Source organism: Sorex araneus, chromosome 3, assembly GCF_027595985.1.
Source record: "Sorex araneus isolate mSorAra2 chromosome 3, mSorAra2.pri, whole genome shotgun sequence".
NCBI lineage: Eukaryota > Metazoa > Chordata > Mammalia > Eulipotyphla > Soricidae > Sorex > Sorex araneus.
Window position 1 is genome coordinate 39,967,361 of NC_073304.1, and position 15,502 is coordinate 39,982,862.

Below are 15,502 nucleotides of genomic sequence, written 5' to 3' on the forward strand. Positions count from 1 at the left end.
TTCAGGGAAATAAGATGTTTTTGTGTTTCAATGGTAGGATTATATCCCAATTTTATTCAAGCAAATGGTGTTTGTTTTGGAGCCATACCTAGTGGTGCTAAAGGCCACTCATACCGGGGCATAGGAGGTAGGGTGTTTGCCCTACATGTGGCGGACCTGGGTTCGATTCCCAGCATCCCATATGGTCCCCTGAGCACCAACAGGACTAATTCCTGAGTGCAAAGCCAGGAGTAACCCCTGAGCATCACCAGGTATGACCAAAAAAGAAAAAAATAAAGCCCACTCATACCTCAGTGTTTGGGGGTGACTCCTGACAGTGGTACTGGGGAGAGAGCCCAGGCAGGACTCCTAAAGTGTGCATGTTCCAGTCCACTGGAAGGAAATGTGTTTTGGGGAACTGTCAAATCATCAGGCCAGGGATGAAGCTCAATGGTAGAATAAATGCCTGCATGTATAAGGCCCTAGGTTTAATCCTCAGCACTGTTAAAAAAAAAAAAAAAAAAAAAGGTAAAGAGAATCTGTCCAATCAGGGCGCTGGGGTATAGCTCAGTGGTAGAATGCCTGTCTGGCAGGTGAGGATGTAGATGCTATCCCTAGCACTGCCCCACATGATGAGTACAATCCCGGTAGCACAACTCAAGAAGTGCAATCTCTGCTATGTTGCAAACAGATGTATGCAAGCACTTTGGGAAAAGGGGGAAACTCCTGAGAAGCAACACAACACAAAGTGTGAGCATCACAAACAAGTGTGCAAACTCCCATGAGCACAACTAAAGTGTGTGAGTACTGCAACCAGTGTTGTGGCCTCTCAACTAAGCATGTGACCCCTGGTGAGCACAACCAAGAGTGTGGACACCTGATCATTACAACAAAAGCAAGTATAAGGGAGAAAAACTGTCAAAGATCTTAATGAAATCTTTCTGTCATATTTTCATTTCACATAGAGTCATTCTACTTAATATCAAAGCATTAGAATCTGTTTAATAGCAGGATCAAGAGTATTTCTGGTGGTGGCTGGGTGTTTGTTTTGGGGCCACAGCTTGCTGTACTCAGGGCATATTCCTGGCTCTGTACTTAGGGGATCACAAAGGTGCAGGGGATCATAAGGGTGCCAGGTATCAAACCCAGGTTGGCCACATGCAGGGCAAGCATCATACTGGCTATACTATTTCTCTGGCCTTTTCTGTGTTTTTAGTTTTTTCCTTTACTATAAAAATATTAGTGTTTTTTTTTTTGTTAGCACAACTCATTTACTTACCTAAACTTCCAGCTGTCATTGCAGACTGCAGTGCAGTGATCAAACTTGGAACCATCTGGTAATAGTACACTGTATCTGCACACATGCAGGCAGAGGCACCCACTACTCCTGGCCAACTCTGAATTGGTCGGGGAAACCCCACCAGGAACAAAGGAAGTGTAAAGAGGGGTAGCAGGGGAGAAGAGAGTAGCGTAGAGAAAGCTATTAAGACCAACACAAAAGGAGAGAAGACAATGTTGAGTATACATAAAGTAGTGGTTGATTTTCGACGTTTTTTCTCTGTCCACGATGCCACAAGTACAGTCACAGCAAACTGCAATTTAGAGATGAACTGAATCAGACGATCACGAGTGATACCAACCTGCAGAGATATGAAAATTAGTTTATTCTTAAAAACTTCATGAGGGGCCGGAGCAGCTAGGGCATTTGCCTTGCATGTCGCCGACCCGGGTTCGATCCCCGGCATCCCATATGGTCCCCCAAGTACCTCCAGGAATAATTCCTGAGTGAAGAGCCAGGAGTAACCCCTGAGAATCGCTGGAAGTGACCCCAAAAGCAAAAAACAAAAACAAAACAAAAAAACTTCATGAATTTTCAGGGTCATATATGGCAAACTGTAATTTTAACCTAGTGTTTTTGAGGAAATGGCTCTTACATGTGAGATCTTGTTATGATTTTCCTCAACCTCACAATAAATAAGATGCTTTTTTTTTTGGTGGGGGGGGCAGGTTTGAGCCATACTTAGTGGTGCTCAGGGATCACTCTGGGTAATGCTCAAGAATCACTCCTGGAGGTGATGCTCAGTTGACAAAATGAGGCGCTGGGGATCAAACCCAGACCAACATGTGTAAGGCAAACACCCTACTCGCTATAACTATGCCTCCAGCCACATGATGCCTTTTTCTTTTTTAAGGGTTTCAGTCTTTAATAAAAGTAAAATCAAAGAGACCCAACACTGCAACCTATATTTTGTGGTTGACTAACTTCTGCATTACATGTCTGTTAAATCATAAGAGTCAGAGTGGTAACTAGTTAAACAACTATCCATAATTTATTCTAATTTTACAGGACATCTTATAAAGAAACAAAAATCATACTGTAAGGCAAACCTCATATATCACGTAATGTTCATAAAGTTATACAAAGTCATCCAAAGCAAAATTAACCATATGGAGAAATATGTAAATCGATTAAAAGACATATTCCTAGACAATGGTCAATGAAACAAACTTTGAGCCTTTTCCCAGGGAATCGAGGCTGCCAAGTGAGGACTAGGGAGTTCAGGGAAGGTTATGTGGATTTGAGGCAGGATGAGACAAGACCCAAGGTCCGCAGTGGATGTGGTGGTGGTAGTTGTGTGGTGAAGTAACACTGTGTGTTTAAAAAAATTTTATTAATTTTATTTGAAATAATAAAAAAATCAAAAAATAAAACTAAAAAAGATATGACAAGATAAGTAAGAAAATATTTTGAGGTGAACCAAACAAAAGCATATCTCAGTATCCCTGGGATCATAGGATCTAAGCATATCGAATCCTTGTTTTTGCTTGTTTTTGTTCTGGGTCCATACCTGGCAGTGCTCAGGGCTTACTCCTGGCTCTGCACTCAGGATCACTCCTAAAAGTGCTTTGGGGAATAGCATAGGGTGCTGGGGATCAAACCCAAGATGGCTCTGAGTAATGCCTGACTCCCTGCACTACTGCTTTAGCCCCATGTATCACATCCTTGAGCCTTAGTGTCAACGGCTGGCCATGTTAGCCAAGAATTGGGGTAGGGCCCTTGTGTCTCCCGAGCACTGCTTGGGATTCTTCCCTTGGCCCCCTCATAAAAGGACTCATGTTTCAAACCTGCATTCCATGTATATAACTATAAGGGAAAAAAATCACAGCTTGAAATAAAATAATGCTTTACTAGGTTTAAAACAAACCAAAAAACCCCAAAATTTGCAATATAGATAAAAAATGCTCAGAGGGAATTTTTAGCCAAAAAACCTGTATTAAAAAACAAGGAAGATCGAGTGAAGAATCCTGGCCAGCGGGCACCGCAAGCCGGAGAATGCTCCGGACCCCAGACTGGGCCAACAACACTCTGGGGTGCCCCAGACAAGAGAAGGTGCAGAGTCCCCGCCTTCCCTAGACGGAATCCCAGTGACACTGAGCTTCTACTAACATGGCTCCAGTATGTGGGGGCCTGAAATATTTCTCCAAACTGCACAGCTGTAAGCGGCTGCGCGTCCTTTCCTGATATATAAAAAACTGCTGAGGAAAGGCTCCTCCACCCCTGAGTGGCGATGATCCCAGAGGCACACAAACCAATCTCAGAATGCAGTGGCAGCTGGCAGAAATACCTCTGGACTTAATTACTAAAATACCAGAATTCCAAAACTGCATGGCCGCAAAAGCGGCCGTGCAACATCATATGTTCTTCATTATCAGCAATAGAAAACAAATGATCTAACGATGCCTTTTTGGCAGATCTGACTGTTGGGGGAAAAATTCCAAATAATAGTGGGTTTTCTGTCAAAAACTGAACGTAATCAAAGTAAAGAGAGTAAAGTGAAAATCATCTGCCACACAGGCAGGGTGGGGAGTGGGAGGGTGATATACTGGGGTTCTTGGTGGTGGAACATGTGCACTGGTGAAGGGATGTGTGTCGGATCACTGTATGACTGAGACTTAATCCTGAAAGCTTTGTAACTGTTTTCATGATGATTCAATAAAAACAAATAAAAATAAAAAAGGAAGATCTTCAATAATGTAAATTTTCCACTCCAGAAAACTACAGAGAGCAGAAACAATTAATAATCTAAACCTCAAGTAAAGAAAGGAAAAACATCAAAACAGAAATTAGTAAAATGGAGAACAGAAATAGGAAAAATGATTCAAGTTACAAAGATCAGTAATAAAAGAGATAACATTATAGTCAGTCTCCAGAAAAAAAATGTAAAACGTTTGTAAAAGTACTATGAACTATGTACCAATATTAGATCATGTAGTTGAAACTGACGAGTTCCTAAGAAATTTAAATCACTAAAACTGAGTAAAAAATAGAAAATCTAAACAGACTTATAATATGTAAGGAAACTGAATTAGAAATCTGGAAATTACAGAGAAAAGCTGAGGTTAAAATGATTTTCATACTGGTTATTTTGATTTTGTTTTAGGTCCCAAACTGGTAGTACTCATGACTTACATGTCTGGTTGTACTTGGAGGGTCATATGTGGTGCTGGGGATTGAACGTGGGTTGGCTGCATGCAAGACCTGTCTCTATCTCTGGCCTTGGTTTTCATACAAAAATACTATATACTATAAATTTTATTTGATGCATGCTGAATACTACAAAACATCTGAGAATAATTAACACAAAATTCTGACCAATTCCTCTAGAAAACAGAAGAGTACAGAATATTCCTAACTCATTCTTTTGGGAAGTGGGGGGGGGGAGGGGGAGGTAAGTGCCAACTCTGATATCTAAACCTGAAAACGACATGAGAAAAAGAAGAAAATGTGTGTGACACACACACCATTTTCAACAAAGTACCAGTCAACAAAATTCTGAACACATACATATACACACATATATACACCATGACCAACTAGGATTTGTTCTATAAATGGCATGGTTGATTTAGCAACAAAAATCAGTATATTTACCATGCTAAACAATTAATGAACCAAAATAGCATCACCATCTTTATAGAGAAAAACCATTTGACAAAATCAAATACCTGAAACCAACGCAAGGGGACCAGAACAAATCTGGAGGATTCACATTTCCTAATTTTAAAACCTATTCTACAGTCATCGTGATCAAGTCAGTGTGGTACTGGCATATGAAATACAGATGAATGCAAAAGAACTGAAAGCCCAGAAATAAAGTCTCACATTTGTTATTTGTTTTTTGACTAAGGTGTCAAAAGAAAGGTGATAAGAATATTTTTTTTCAATAAATGCTGCCAGGGGAGTTTCACATTACCCACAAAAGAATGGCCTTGGACCTGAACCTTATACCATATACAAGACAAAAGTTACCTCAAAGTAGATCACATACTTTGAAATTAAGCAGAACTAAAGATTACGAAACTTTTAGAATAACACTTAGTCATTTTAAAATTGGTTTGTTTTGTGCTACACCTGAAGGTGCTCAAGACTTATTTCCTGGCTTTGCATTCAGGCATCACTGTGGGACACGGCTGGGACAGTTATCAACTTTTTATGATCTCAGTAGGGTAATGTTTATAACATGATACTAAAAATAGAAAAAAATATATTTAAAATACATCAAAACTAAAACCCCTTTTTTTTTTTTCAAAGTAACAATAAGGGGTCTCATTCCCCTGAATGCAACAGATGTTACTGGCGCCTGCTTGAGCAAACTGATGAGCAATGGGACAACAGTGATACAGTGATAGTGTCTATCATTCTTGTAAAATGTTTAGAACAGGAAAATTCTATAGAGATGGAAAGTAGATAAATGGTTGCTGGGGTTAGAATGAGAACCAGGAAGGATGGAAAGTGGAATGGGGAATAACTAATGTGTATGAGGTTTCCTTTTAGGATACTGAAAATATTCTAAAATTAAATTATGTTGTTGTTGTAACATTCTGAATGCCTATCACTCCACTGTATAATTTCAGTGGATAAACACTATGATACAAAATTTATTTTAATAAAGAAGTTAAAAGATCTCTTTATCAGGGCCAGGAAGATAGTGGTCCTGATTAAAAGACGGTTAAAGCTTTCCTTGCATGCAGCAGACCAGTTAGGTGCAATCTCTCAGTATAACCAAGAATAACCCCCAAGTACTACTTGGTGTGGAACCAAACCTCCATCACCACCACCAAAAAAAAAAAAAAAAAAAAATTCCGATACATATATATTTTTTTGTTTTTTACCAGTAAGAGTCTGATTCCTGTATCCAAGCTTCTATTCCACCATATGTCAGCACTGGAAATCATGCGAACTGCTGATACAATGACTATTTCCAACAAAGCATTTTCTGTATTCTGCCATACCTGCAGTACACAAATTATCCATTTTACTAGAATGTGTTAATTTGAACAGTTAAAAATCACAATTAAACCTACAAATTGAATAAAACTATTTTATTTAAGATTGGGCTGGAGCGATAGCACAGAGGGTAGGGTGTTATGCCTTATACACGGCCAACCAGGGTCTGATTCCTCCGTCCCTCTCGGAGAGCCCGTCAAGCTATCGAGAGTATCCTGCCCGCATGGCAGAGCCTGGCAAGCTACCCGTGGCAGAGGGTAGGGCATTATGCCTTATACTCGGCAAACCCGGGTCTGATTCCTCCGTCCCTCTCGGAGAGCCCGTCAAGCTACCGAGAGTATCCTGCCCGCATGGCAGAGCCTGGCAAGCTACCTGTGGTGTATTCGACATGCCAAAAACAGTAACAAGTCTCACATGGAGATGTTACTGATGATGATTGAGCAAATCGATGAGCAACGGGATGACAATGACAGTGATTTTAAGATTACCATTCTAAAAGCTCTGGTAAATCCAATGGAGACGGATACTGAGTGGACCTTGTGTAAGGCACTGTCCAATGAAAGAAATGCCATCATAGCAAAAGGTGACACTAAAAAGACAACAAAAAAGGACATTTAACAAAGGCAAAGCATCCCTTTTTAAAATTTTAGCTAGTATTTGTCTTTTATTAGCACATTTAATCAATATACATGCAATATTAACAAGTGTAGGAAATCCATAATCTTTTTGTATACTTCTAGATATCTAGGGTAGTAGGGATTATCTTCTTACCTAAATTTAGCAAAATCCGTCTGACAACAGCAATCTTCATGAGTCTTTTTTGTTTCTCTAAGAGTAAAGTCACAGTTTGCACATCCTTTGGAAAGAAAGGGTTTCGGAAAACTCCAAAAATATAGATACTCTGAATTTCTCTAAGTATCCACAGTGCTACAAGTAATGTCATTAAAATGTAGCTAACAATTGCCTGAGGACAGCTTCTTGAAGTCTGTGAGAAACCAGCAAAGTAATGCAGCAAACTAGCTTCTGTGAGAGCCAAGACTAACATAGTGATGTAGAAAAGGCACTCCTTCCATGTAAACTGTGTTTCTGGATCACTGGGTAAAGTCTTAACTTTGGTTCCCGCTCTGTATCTGGTCACACTCCGTTTGAAGACAAAAATCATCTCACTTAGGTTAAGGCTCAGTAAGAATCCAAGTCCAGTCAAGAACAGAACCACTCCAATAGTGCTGGGAATAAAATATGATGTTACAGCTGTTCCAGCAGAAGTGATGAACATTACTAACAGTCTGCAAGAAAGGAAAGGAAAAACATTTGCTTGAAAAGGAAAAAAAAGAAGTGCTTGAAGAAGTTACATATAACATATTTAAAATAATACCGTAGGTGCGTTGACACTGGTGAGCCTCCAAGAACAAACTCTAAAACCTGTTCCATTGCCCATAAGAAAAGTGCATCGGGTGGGGGCAGAGTCCCAAGTGCCCAAAGAAAGGGTAAAAATATAAACAAGATGTGTAAAATCTGATTAGTTTGTTCTAGAGCTGTTACATTTACCATAAACCTGTAAGAAAAAAAAAGAAAATGTTTTTATCATACAAAATAATATATACAAGAGGCTCATATTCCAGGAAAAACATCACAATCACCCAATCCCACATTACTCTTATCCCAATACAGGACGCTGATAGAAAGCTACTAGTTCCAGCATGCAAAAAAAAAAAAAAAATCCTAAGTTATTGATTTAAATTGTCACTATGTCTTCCCCCCATACAAGCAACTACCCCTGCCTCATTATATAATAACTTAGGATTTAAAGAATATGTAGATTCAAATGTGGAAGGAATGAAGAAATTACCTTATTGAATAAAATTGAATTTAGAGATTTGTGTAACTGAACAAATTCACATTCATGGAAAATTTTCCCCTGAATATGTCTAAATTATGATAGCTAAACAACTTCTTTTAGTGGGGAGGTGACACCTGGCAGTGCTTAAAGGTTACTTTTGGCTTGTACCTGGGGGCTATCCAAGGGATTGGCCCACTGCATGCATAGCATGCATGTATAGCTCTTCAGTCCGCTGAGTTATCTCTTGGGTCCCTGGCAGTTAAAATTCTATCAGTGAGTCTCCACTGAGTGTAAAATGTTTAAATAAAGAATTACAAGTAACTCTGTAAACATCAAAGCTTACTGTCATTCATGTTATTTCAGTTAGCGAAGAAAAACTCTTTCTCCTACACTCTCCTGTAATATCTTGCTCTAAATCCCAGAACTTAAATTCAATATAATTGATACCAGATCAGCAACATGAGGTTACAATGTGTTTCTGCTGGTTAGCCTGGGAATTTAACTAGTATTTACAATACTGACTTATTTTGTACAGATAGTGCATGGATTTGAAAACATAAACTACATAATACAATCTCATAAAATTAAAGACAGAAACTGGTTCTTGGAATCACACTTATTAATATATAACATTGTTGGGTCATTTCAAAATATTTAATAAAAACTTTAAAGCACATTAGAATAAACATTATCAGTATGTTGCTACTTTTTGCAATGAGACTAATCTGAAAACCAATTAAGAGTATTTGGCTAACTTTCAAAAGAGAAAATTTCGTCTCAAATCTCAAAGCACAACTGAAATACCTGGGCTACTAGGAATCAAAGTCAAGGAAAAGGCAATTTCTGTAATAATTATCCACTTGACAGCTCAGAAGCAGATGGATATGGCAAAATGTTTGTGTTACACCAACCTAAAAACAGCAACTGTGCTGTCTCATAATGCATGCCCTTCAAGTTTTATAAGCGGAGAATTAATAAGCACAACGGTTAACAGTGTGATGCTAAATCAGAGGAAAAGTATGTCTGATAGTATAGTTTTCAAACAAAATTCATCCCATGTTGAACAAATTCTAAAGTAACAAAAAGGAAAACCAGACCACACACACAAAGCCATAGGAAGTTTTAAGGAAAACAAGCAGATTTGTTCAGTTTCTTAAAAACCCACCAGTGTTAGTACAGTAAGTAAGGCACTTGCTTTACACACAGCTGACCTGGGTTCAATTCCTGGCACCTCATATGGTCCCCCAAATCCCACCTGGAGTGATTCTGACTGCAGAACCAGGAGTAAACTCTAAGCACTGCCAATACGGGACCCCTGCATCTCCCACTGCCCAACCCCCCCGACACCACTTTTTTGCTAAGATATTTTAAAATATCATGACATATAAAATACTACAGAATTATAGAACAGAGTAGGTACTAATATGAATCCTGAAGTCAACCTTATAGATTATTTATTGGCTGTAATATTCGTTCTGTACTGCATACTGTTACATCACAATGTAAATGGGAAGATTAAATGAGCTAATATACCTTAGGAAAGAATCTAGCAAAATTATAATTAAAAACATTTTTTATCCCTTTCTTTTTTTGTTTTTGTGCCCTACCCAGAAATGTTCAGGGGGTATTTCTGGCTAAGGACTCAGGGATTACTCCTGACTGTTCAGGAAAGTATAATGGATGTCAGGAATCAAACCTGGGTTGACCACATGCAAGTCAAGTGCCCTACCTGCTGTATTATCTCTCTAACCAGTTCTTCTTTGGATACGCTGGAGTAAGTGAATTTTATTTTTAAAATTAAGCTTATCTTTCATTTTTCTTAGATTTCCCAAGGAGTTTTCAGGGAGCTCAAGGACCACTTCCAGAAATACTAAGCTCATTAAGGATAGCTCAATGTTCAGGCCAGGGGGTGCCACCCCTCAGGCCTGGGTCATCCCAGCCACATTCAGGGGAAAATGAAGTGCCAAGAAATGAGCCTGGAGATTCAGCATGCCAAAGATATGCTCCAATCCTTTCAATTATCTCCCAGTCCCTTACCTTTTCATTTTAAAATATGGCTAACTGAACAATCACATAATTAAATAGAAAATTATATACTTATAAAATATATAATTAAAGGAATATTTGTTTCATATAATATTCATATCAACAGCACAGATCTAATTCATATAGGAGAGGAGAGCAGGACACTTTTTTATTTATTATTTTTGATTTATTATAGTTAGACTGGGGCTGGAGCAATAGCACAGCGGTTCGGCATTCGCCTTTCACGTGGCCGACCTGTGTTCGATTCCTCCGCTCCTCTCGGAGAGCCCGGCAAGCTACCGAGAGTATCGAGTCCACTCAGCAGAGCCTGAGAAGCTACCCGTGCGTACTGGATATGCCAAAAACAGTAACAATAAGTCTCTCAATGAGAGATGTTACTGGTGCCCGCTCGAACAAATAGATGAGCAACGGGATGACAGTGACAGTGACAGTGATTGTTTCTTCAGCAACATCTGGTGGTACTCAGGGACTACTCCCAGCTCAGGTGCATGGGGATTGTGCCTGGTGGGACTCAGGAGACCATGTGGTGTCAGGGATTAAACCTGGGTTTTCAGTATACAAAATGTGTATACTAGCCAGAGGAGCTTGAATTTTAACTCAGAGACTGATTTTTGCTTATCATAACAATACTGCTATTACCATGCATGCTTAAAAACAAAGCAATTTATAAAGCATTCAACAGTTTATTACCTGTGTGCAAGATCTACAAAAACAAACAAGAAGATATAAAGAGGCCTCATAAGAGGGGTTATTTCAAAAGTATCCTGGGTTTGGAAAGTTGCTGTCTCTGTAGCTGTGTTTACAATTAATGAATATTCTCCTATACATAATGTCATCCATCCAAAGACAAAGAGCAGTGCAGTACCTCCCACACTGCCATAGAGCAGAGTTATTCTGTTCGGGAGCAGATACCATGTTCCAAGACCACACACTAACCCAGCAAGAACAGAATGAAAAACTGTATTGGCTATATATTTCTTGCCAGGAATTAGAAATTTGATCGTCTCAGCACCAGCACAGCTTGTAAATTCATGTTCATCTTCCTCTGCTAATATATCTGTAGTCAGCATTCTTTCTATTGTCACCGATTTTTTCCTGGCGTATAAACTTGTGAACTGGATGACAAATGCAGTGAAAAGCATGAGTCCACCTGAAAGTAGGGCTGTGTAATAATCCTCCAGGATGCCGATCTGGTACAAAAGAGTTCCTATTCCACCCAAAAGCCATGGCATCAGAAAAAGGATAATCTGGTTAGCATATATGTAAGAAGGGGCACAGTAGCCTAGTTTGAAGCGAGGGCCCCCGAGAACAGTCTGTGGAAAGCGCTTCAGAAAGAAGTCCTGCTTGTAGTCATTCAGCAGAGGCACATCTGGACTCATTCTTCTCACAGAATTATTCGGAAAGTCACATTCTTTTCTGTAACACAGGAAAAAAAATGTCACACTTACAATGTCATACATACAAAATAAGGCATGGGGTGGGGGGGCTGGAGCAATAGCACAGCGGGTTTGCCTTGCACGCGGCCGACCAGGGTTCGATTCCCAGCACCCCATATGGTCCCCTGAGCATCGCCAGGAATAACTCCTGAGTGCAAAGCCAGAAGGTAAACCCTGTGCATTGCCAGGTGTGACCCAAAAAGCAAAAAAAAAAAAAAAAAAAAAAAAAAAACCCAAAACAAGGCATGGGAAGCACCCTGACCTCCAGCAGACCTATCTAATTTGTTGGTTCAAGGGAAGGATCTATACCTGCACTTCTCTGCTCCTTCCCACTAACTGCTGACACAATGGAAACTAAACAAAAACAAAACAAAACAAAGGACACTAAATAAATATTTGGTATACTGTTTTATTAATTTTTAAAAAATGTTCTATTCATTATTGAGTTGGAGCTTACCACTTGAGTTAAATTTTAAGTTAACTCAAGTTTTTAGATTTCAAAATCTAAGAGTGGAGTTCTGCACATTTTTCAAGAGTTTGGGATATATAACTTCTTTTTCTCTATTACAAATGTCAGTGAACTATTTCTGTTATAAAGAGTTCACTAGTCAGTATTTTAGGTTCTGTGGACAAGATCTCTGTTAAAAATGACTAAACTCTGCTGTTGTAACCACAGATAATACACACATAAATGACCGAGAGGGAGTGTTTCAATAAAATAATCACAATTTTTACTCTAATGGGCTCTAGCCAGTTTTAGCCTGTGGACCCTTAGTTTGCCAGTTTCTGCTCAATAAGAATATAACGTGCAAGATATATGGGTTCAGTTTTCTAGACAAGGTATATCACTCATGTCTTCTGAGTTTCTTTTGCTGATGTAGGATTTATGTCAGCCTGAAAGATAGGATGCTCTGCAGAGGAAATTTTGGGTTTTAGAATCATCGAATAGGAACTTGGATGGTTTTGAAAAATGGCCAGGATTTTTACTCTTTTCATAAAATTACATTCATCTGCTTACCATTTGAAAATAACTTTAAATGGTAATTTAAAATAGAACATTCTTTTCTTTTTTTTTCTGCTCTTTGGGTCACACCTGGTGATGCCAAGGGGTTACTCCTGACGCTGCACTCAGGAATTACTCCTAGTAGTGTTTGAGGGACTATATGGGATGCTGGGAATCAAAACCAGATCAGCTTTGTACAAGGCAAATGTACTATACTATTGCTCCAGCTCCAGAAATGCTATTTCAAATCTGGAAGTTGCCCACAATGGTGCTATATTGATAAGTAATGTTAGCAAACTTACTTTGGATTATTTCTTTTTGGGGGGTCTTTTTCGGTCACACCCAGTGATGTTCAGGGGTTAGTCCTCTGACTCTGCACTCAGGAATTACTCCTGGCAGTGCTTGGGGGACCATATGGGATGCTGGGGGATTCAACCCAGGTAGACCATGTGTAAGGCAAATGCCCTAACTCACTGTACTATTGCTCTGGTCCCATTTGGGTGATTTCTTATGCAAAACCAAATGTGAAGAATTACTCTAGATTTGACTACCTGTTGCAATTCTAAATAGTTATATGAAATGTATATTGCCTTTCCTAATGAATTTTGTTATTTTTCTGTGGCTAATATTTAACTTTTTAAAAAAAGTAGTCAAATATTATATAGTCACTTTTAACGCTCATTTTAAAAAGTAGCTTTTATCAGATTTCTTTTACCAGTTGCAAAAGGAGTTTCTATTTATTGTAAGAAATGGGTAAACTATAAAAGTATAGGTATGCTACTTTGTTATATATTATTTAAGTCTTACTTATATTATGGATGTTTATGTGTTTACATGTGGATTTAAACAGATCATATTTGTCTGATCTTTGAATTTTAAGGTCTTTTTATTTTTAAGTATTCTGTATGTTACTACATTGTATATATCTTTGAATATGTCTGATTGTTTCATGAGTTAAAAATCCTAGACATGAAATAACGAACTCTAAGAAAAAAAAAAAGAATATAACGTGTAATTCCCCCAAATTAAAAGAGACACCAAAGTGGGAAACAGAAGTAGAAATACTAACAATTATTCATCATTTAATTATTAAACTTTGGATTTTCCATTAACTAAAAAATTCAAACCCTGATAAAATAGTAGTTTGAAGAAAAGCTACTGGCAGCTCAGCCTGTAGTAGGAAGAACAATGGACTGGAACTCTAAAGACTAAGGAGCCAGAGTAGATGCTTACTGACTACACTTAAGCTGCTGAAGGCAAGCTGCTTCCGGATTCAGTTTTGGTTCTATCTTTCTTCTGCAAGCTTCCAAAATCTACCAGAACCAGGAAAGTATGAAACAGCTTTCATATTTCAAAAATATGAAAAAGCATAAATCCATTTATGCTTTCATCCAGGTTATTTTAATTTAATGCCCACAATACTCAAAGAAACACATGCATTTTCCTTTCTTAAGCTTTTATTTTTCTGGGAATATGCAGGAAGAACTAAGTAGGTTATTCTAAAAAACAGTTGCCTGATGAAAAGATCAGTTAGCAAAGATACACTTCAGGGATTATGTATTAGATTATAAAAGGCAAATTAGGTGAAAAGCCATATTTATGATGACATAACATATCTTGAGGTGAAGTAAGAGAGCCCAGAAGTAAACCATCATTTTGTAGTATCAAATGCTTGACAAGAGCGTCAATTCTATTCAACAGACAGTCTTTGTAATATTGTCTTGAAGTGGAGTAAGAGAACCCGAAAATAAACCTTCATTTTGTAGTATCAAATACTTGACAAGAGTGCCAATTCTATTCAAAAGACAGTCTTTGTAACAAATGGTATTGGAAAAGTTGGTATCCACCAAATTGGTATCATGCAAAATAATGAAGCTGAACCAGATCTAATACCATACACAAATCAGGTCTAAAACATAAGATCTGAAATAGTAAGATCCTTAGAACAAAACACGGGAAAAAAAGCTTCTGATGTTAGATTTCATAATTACTTCTTGGTTATGATAGCAAAATATAACAAAAGAAAAAATTGGGGGAAACTAGGGACATTGGTGGTGGGTAACGGGATAGATGTTGGAACACTCTATGACCAAGACTCAATCATGAACAACTTTGTAACTGTGTTCTCTTTTTTTTGGGGGGGAGAGCTTTTAGGTTCACACCTGGTGATGCTCAGAGATTACTCCTGGCTCTGTGCTCAGGAATTACTCCTGATGGTGCTTCGGTGGACCATATAGGATGCCAGGCATTAAACCCAGGTCAGTTGTGTGCAAGGCAAACACCCTCCCTACTGCACTATTGCTCCAGCCCTGTAACTGTATATTTTGTGGTGATTTAATTAAAAAAAAAAATTGGGGGTGGAGGTGCATATCCAGGGATGTTCAGGGGTTTACTCCTGGTGGGACTCAGGTGATCATATATGGTACTGGGGACTGAACCTGGGTCAGTGTGTGCCAGACTACCCTTCCCACTTTCCTGTAGCTCCAGCTCAAAAAGAAAAAAAAGAAAATAATTTTTTTAAATTGGACTTTATGAAAACAAAACAGCTGTGTACAGAGCTGGACAGATAGAAAATGGGCTGGAGTGCATGCTTTGCTCCTGACCCTTGAGAGCCAAGTAGCAGAATGGCAGAACTGCAGCTAAAAGACCAGCAAGCTGCCCAACACTAGTACCAGAGAGAGGCCTGAGATTACGAAAGTGCCTCAGCAGTGCCCAGGATGAGAGAATGTGCATGAGCGTGGCTCCAATGACATCTGAAGGGAAAGGGAAGAAGAGAAACAATGGGGGTAGGGCTCCCATTGAGAAACAATGGGGGCAGGGCTCAAGGGAATTGAGGGACAGCAGAAGAATTAAGAATAATAGAGCTAAATATCCAAACCACAGAGTCAACAACACTGCAGTCATAAGAC

General features: G+C 38.8%; 1 protein-coding gene across 1 annotated transcript in view; it reads right to left on the reverse strand.

The window, feature by feature from the left end:
* Nucleotides 1-15,502, reverse strand: part of PCNX4 (pecanex 4) — a 37,162-nt gene that overhangs the window by 15,041 nt on the left and 6,619 nt on the right. Inside the window, exons 2-7 of the mRNA XM_004612385.2 lie at nt 10,845-11,570; nt 7,644-7,823; nt 7,040-7,554; nt 6,757-6,857; nt 6,154-6,273; nt 1,259-1,619 (exon numbers count right to left, since the gene is read on the reverse strand). Coding sequence (XP_004612442.2) covers nt 1,259-1,619; nt 6,154-6,273; nt 6,757-6,857; nt 7,040-7,554; nt 7,644-7,823; nt 10,845-11,533 — 1,966 coding nt within the window. The 5' untranslated portion in view covers nt 11,534-11,570. The remainder of the gene's footprint in view (nt 1-1,258; nt 1,620-6,153; nt 6,274-6,756; nt 6,858-7,039; nt 7,555-7,643; nt 7,824-10,844; nt 11,571-15,502) is intronic.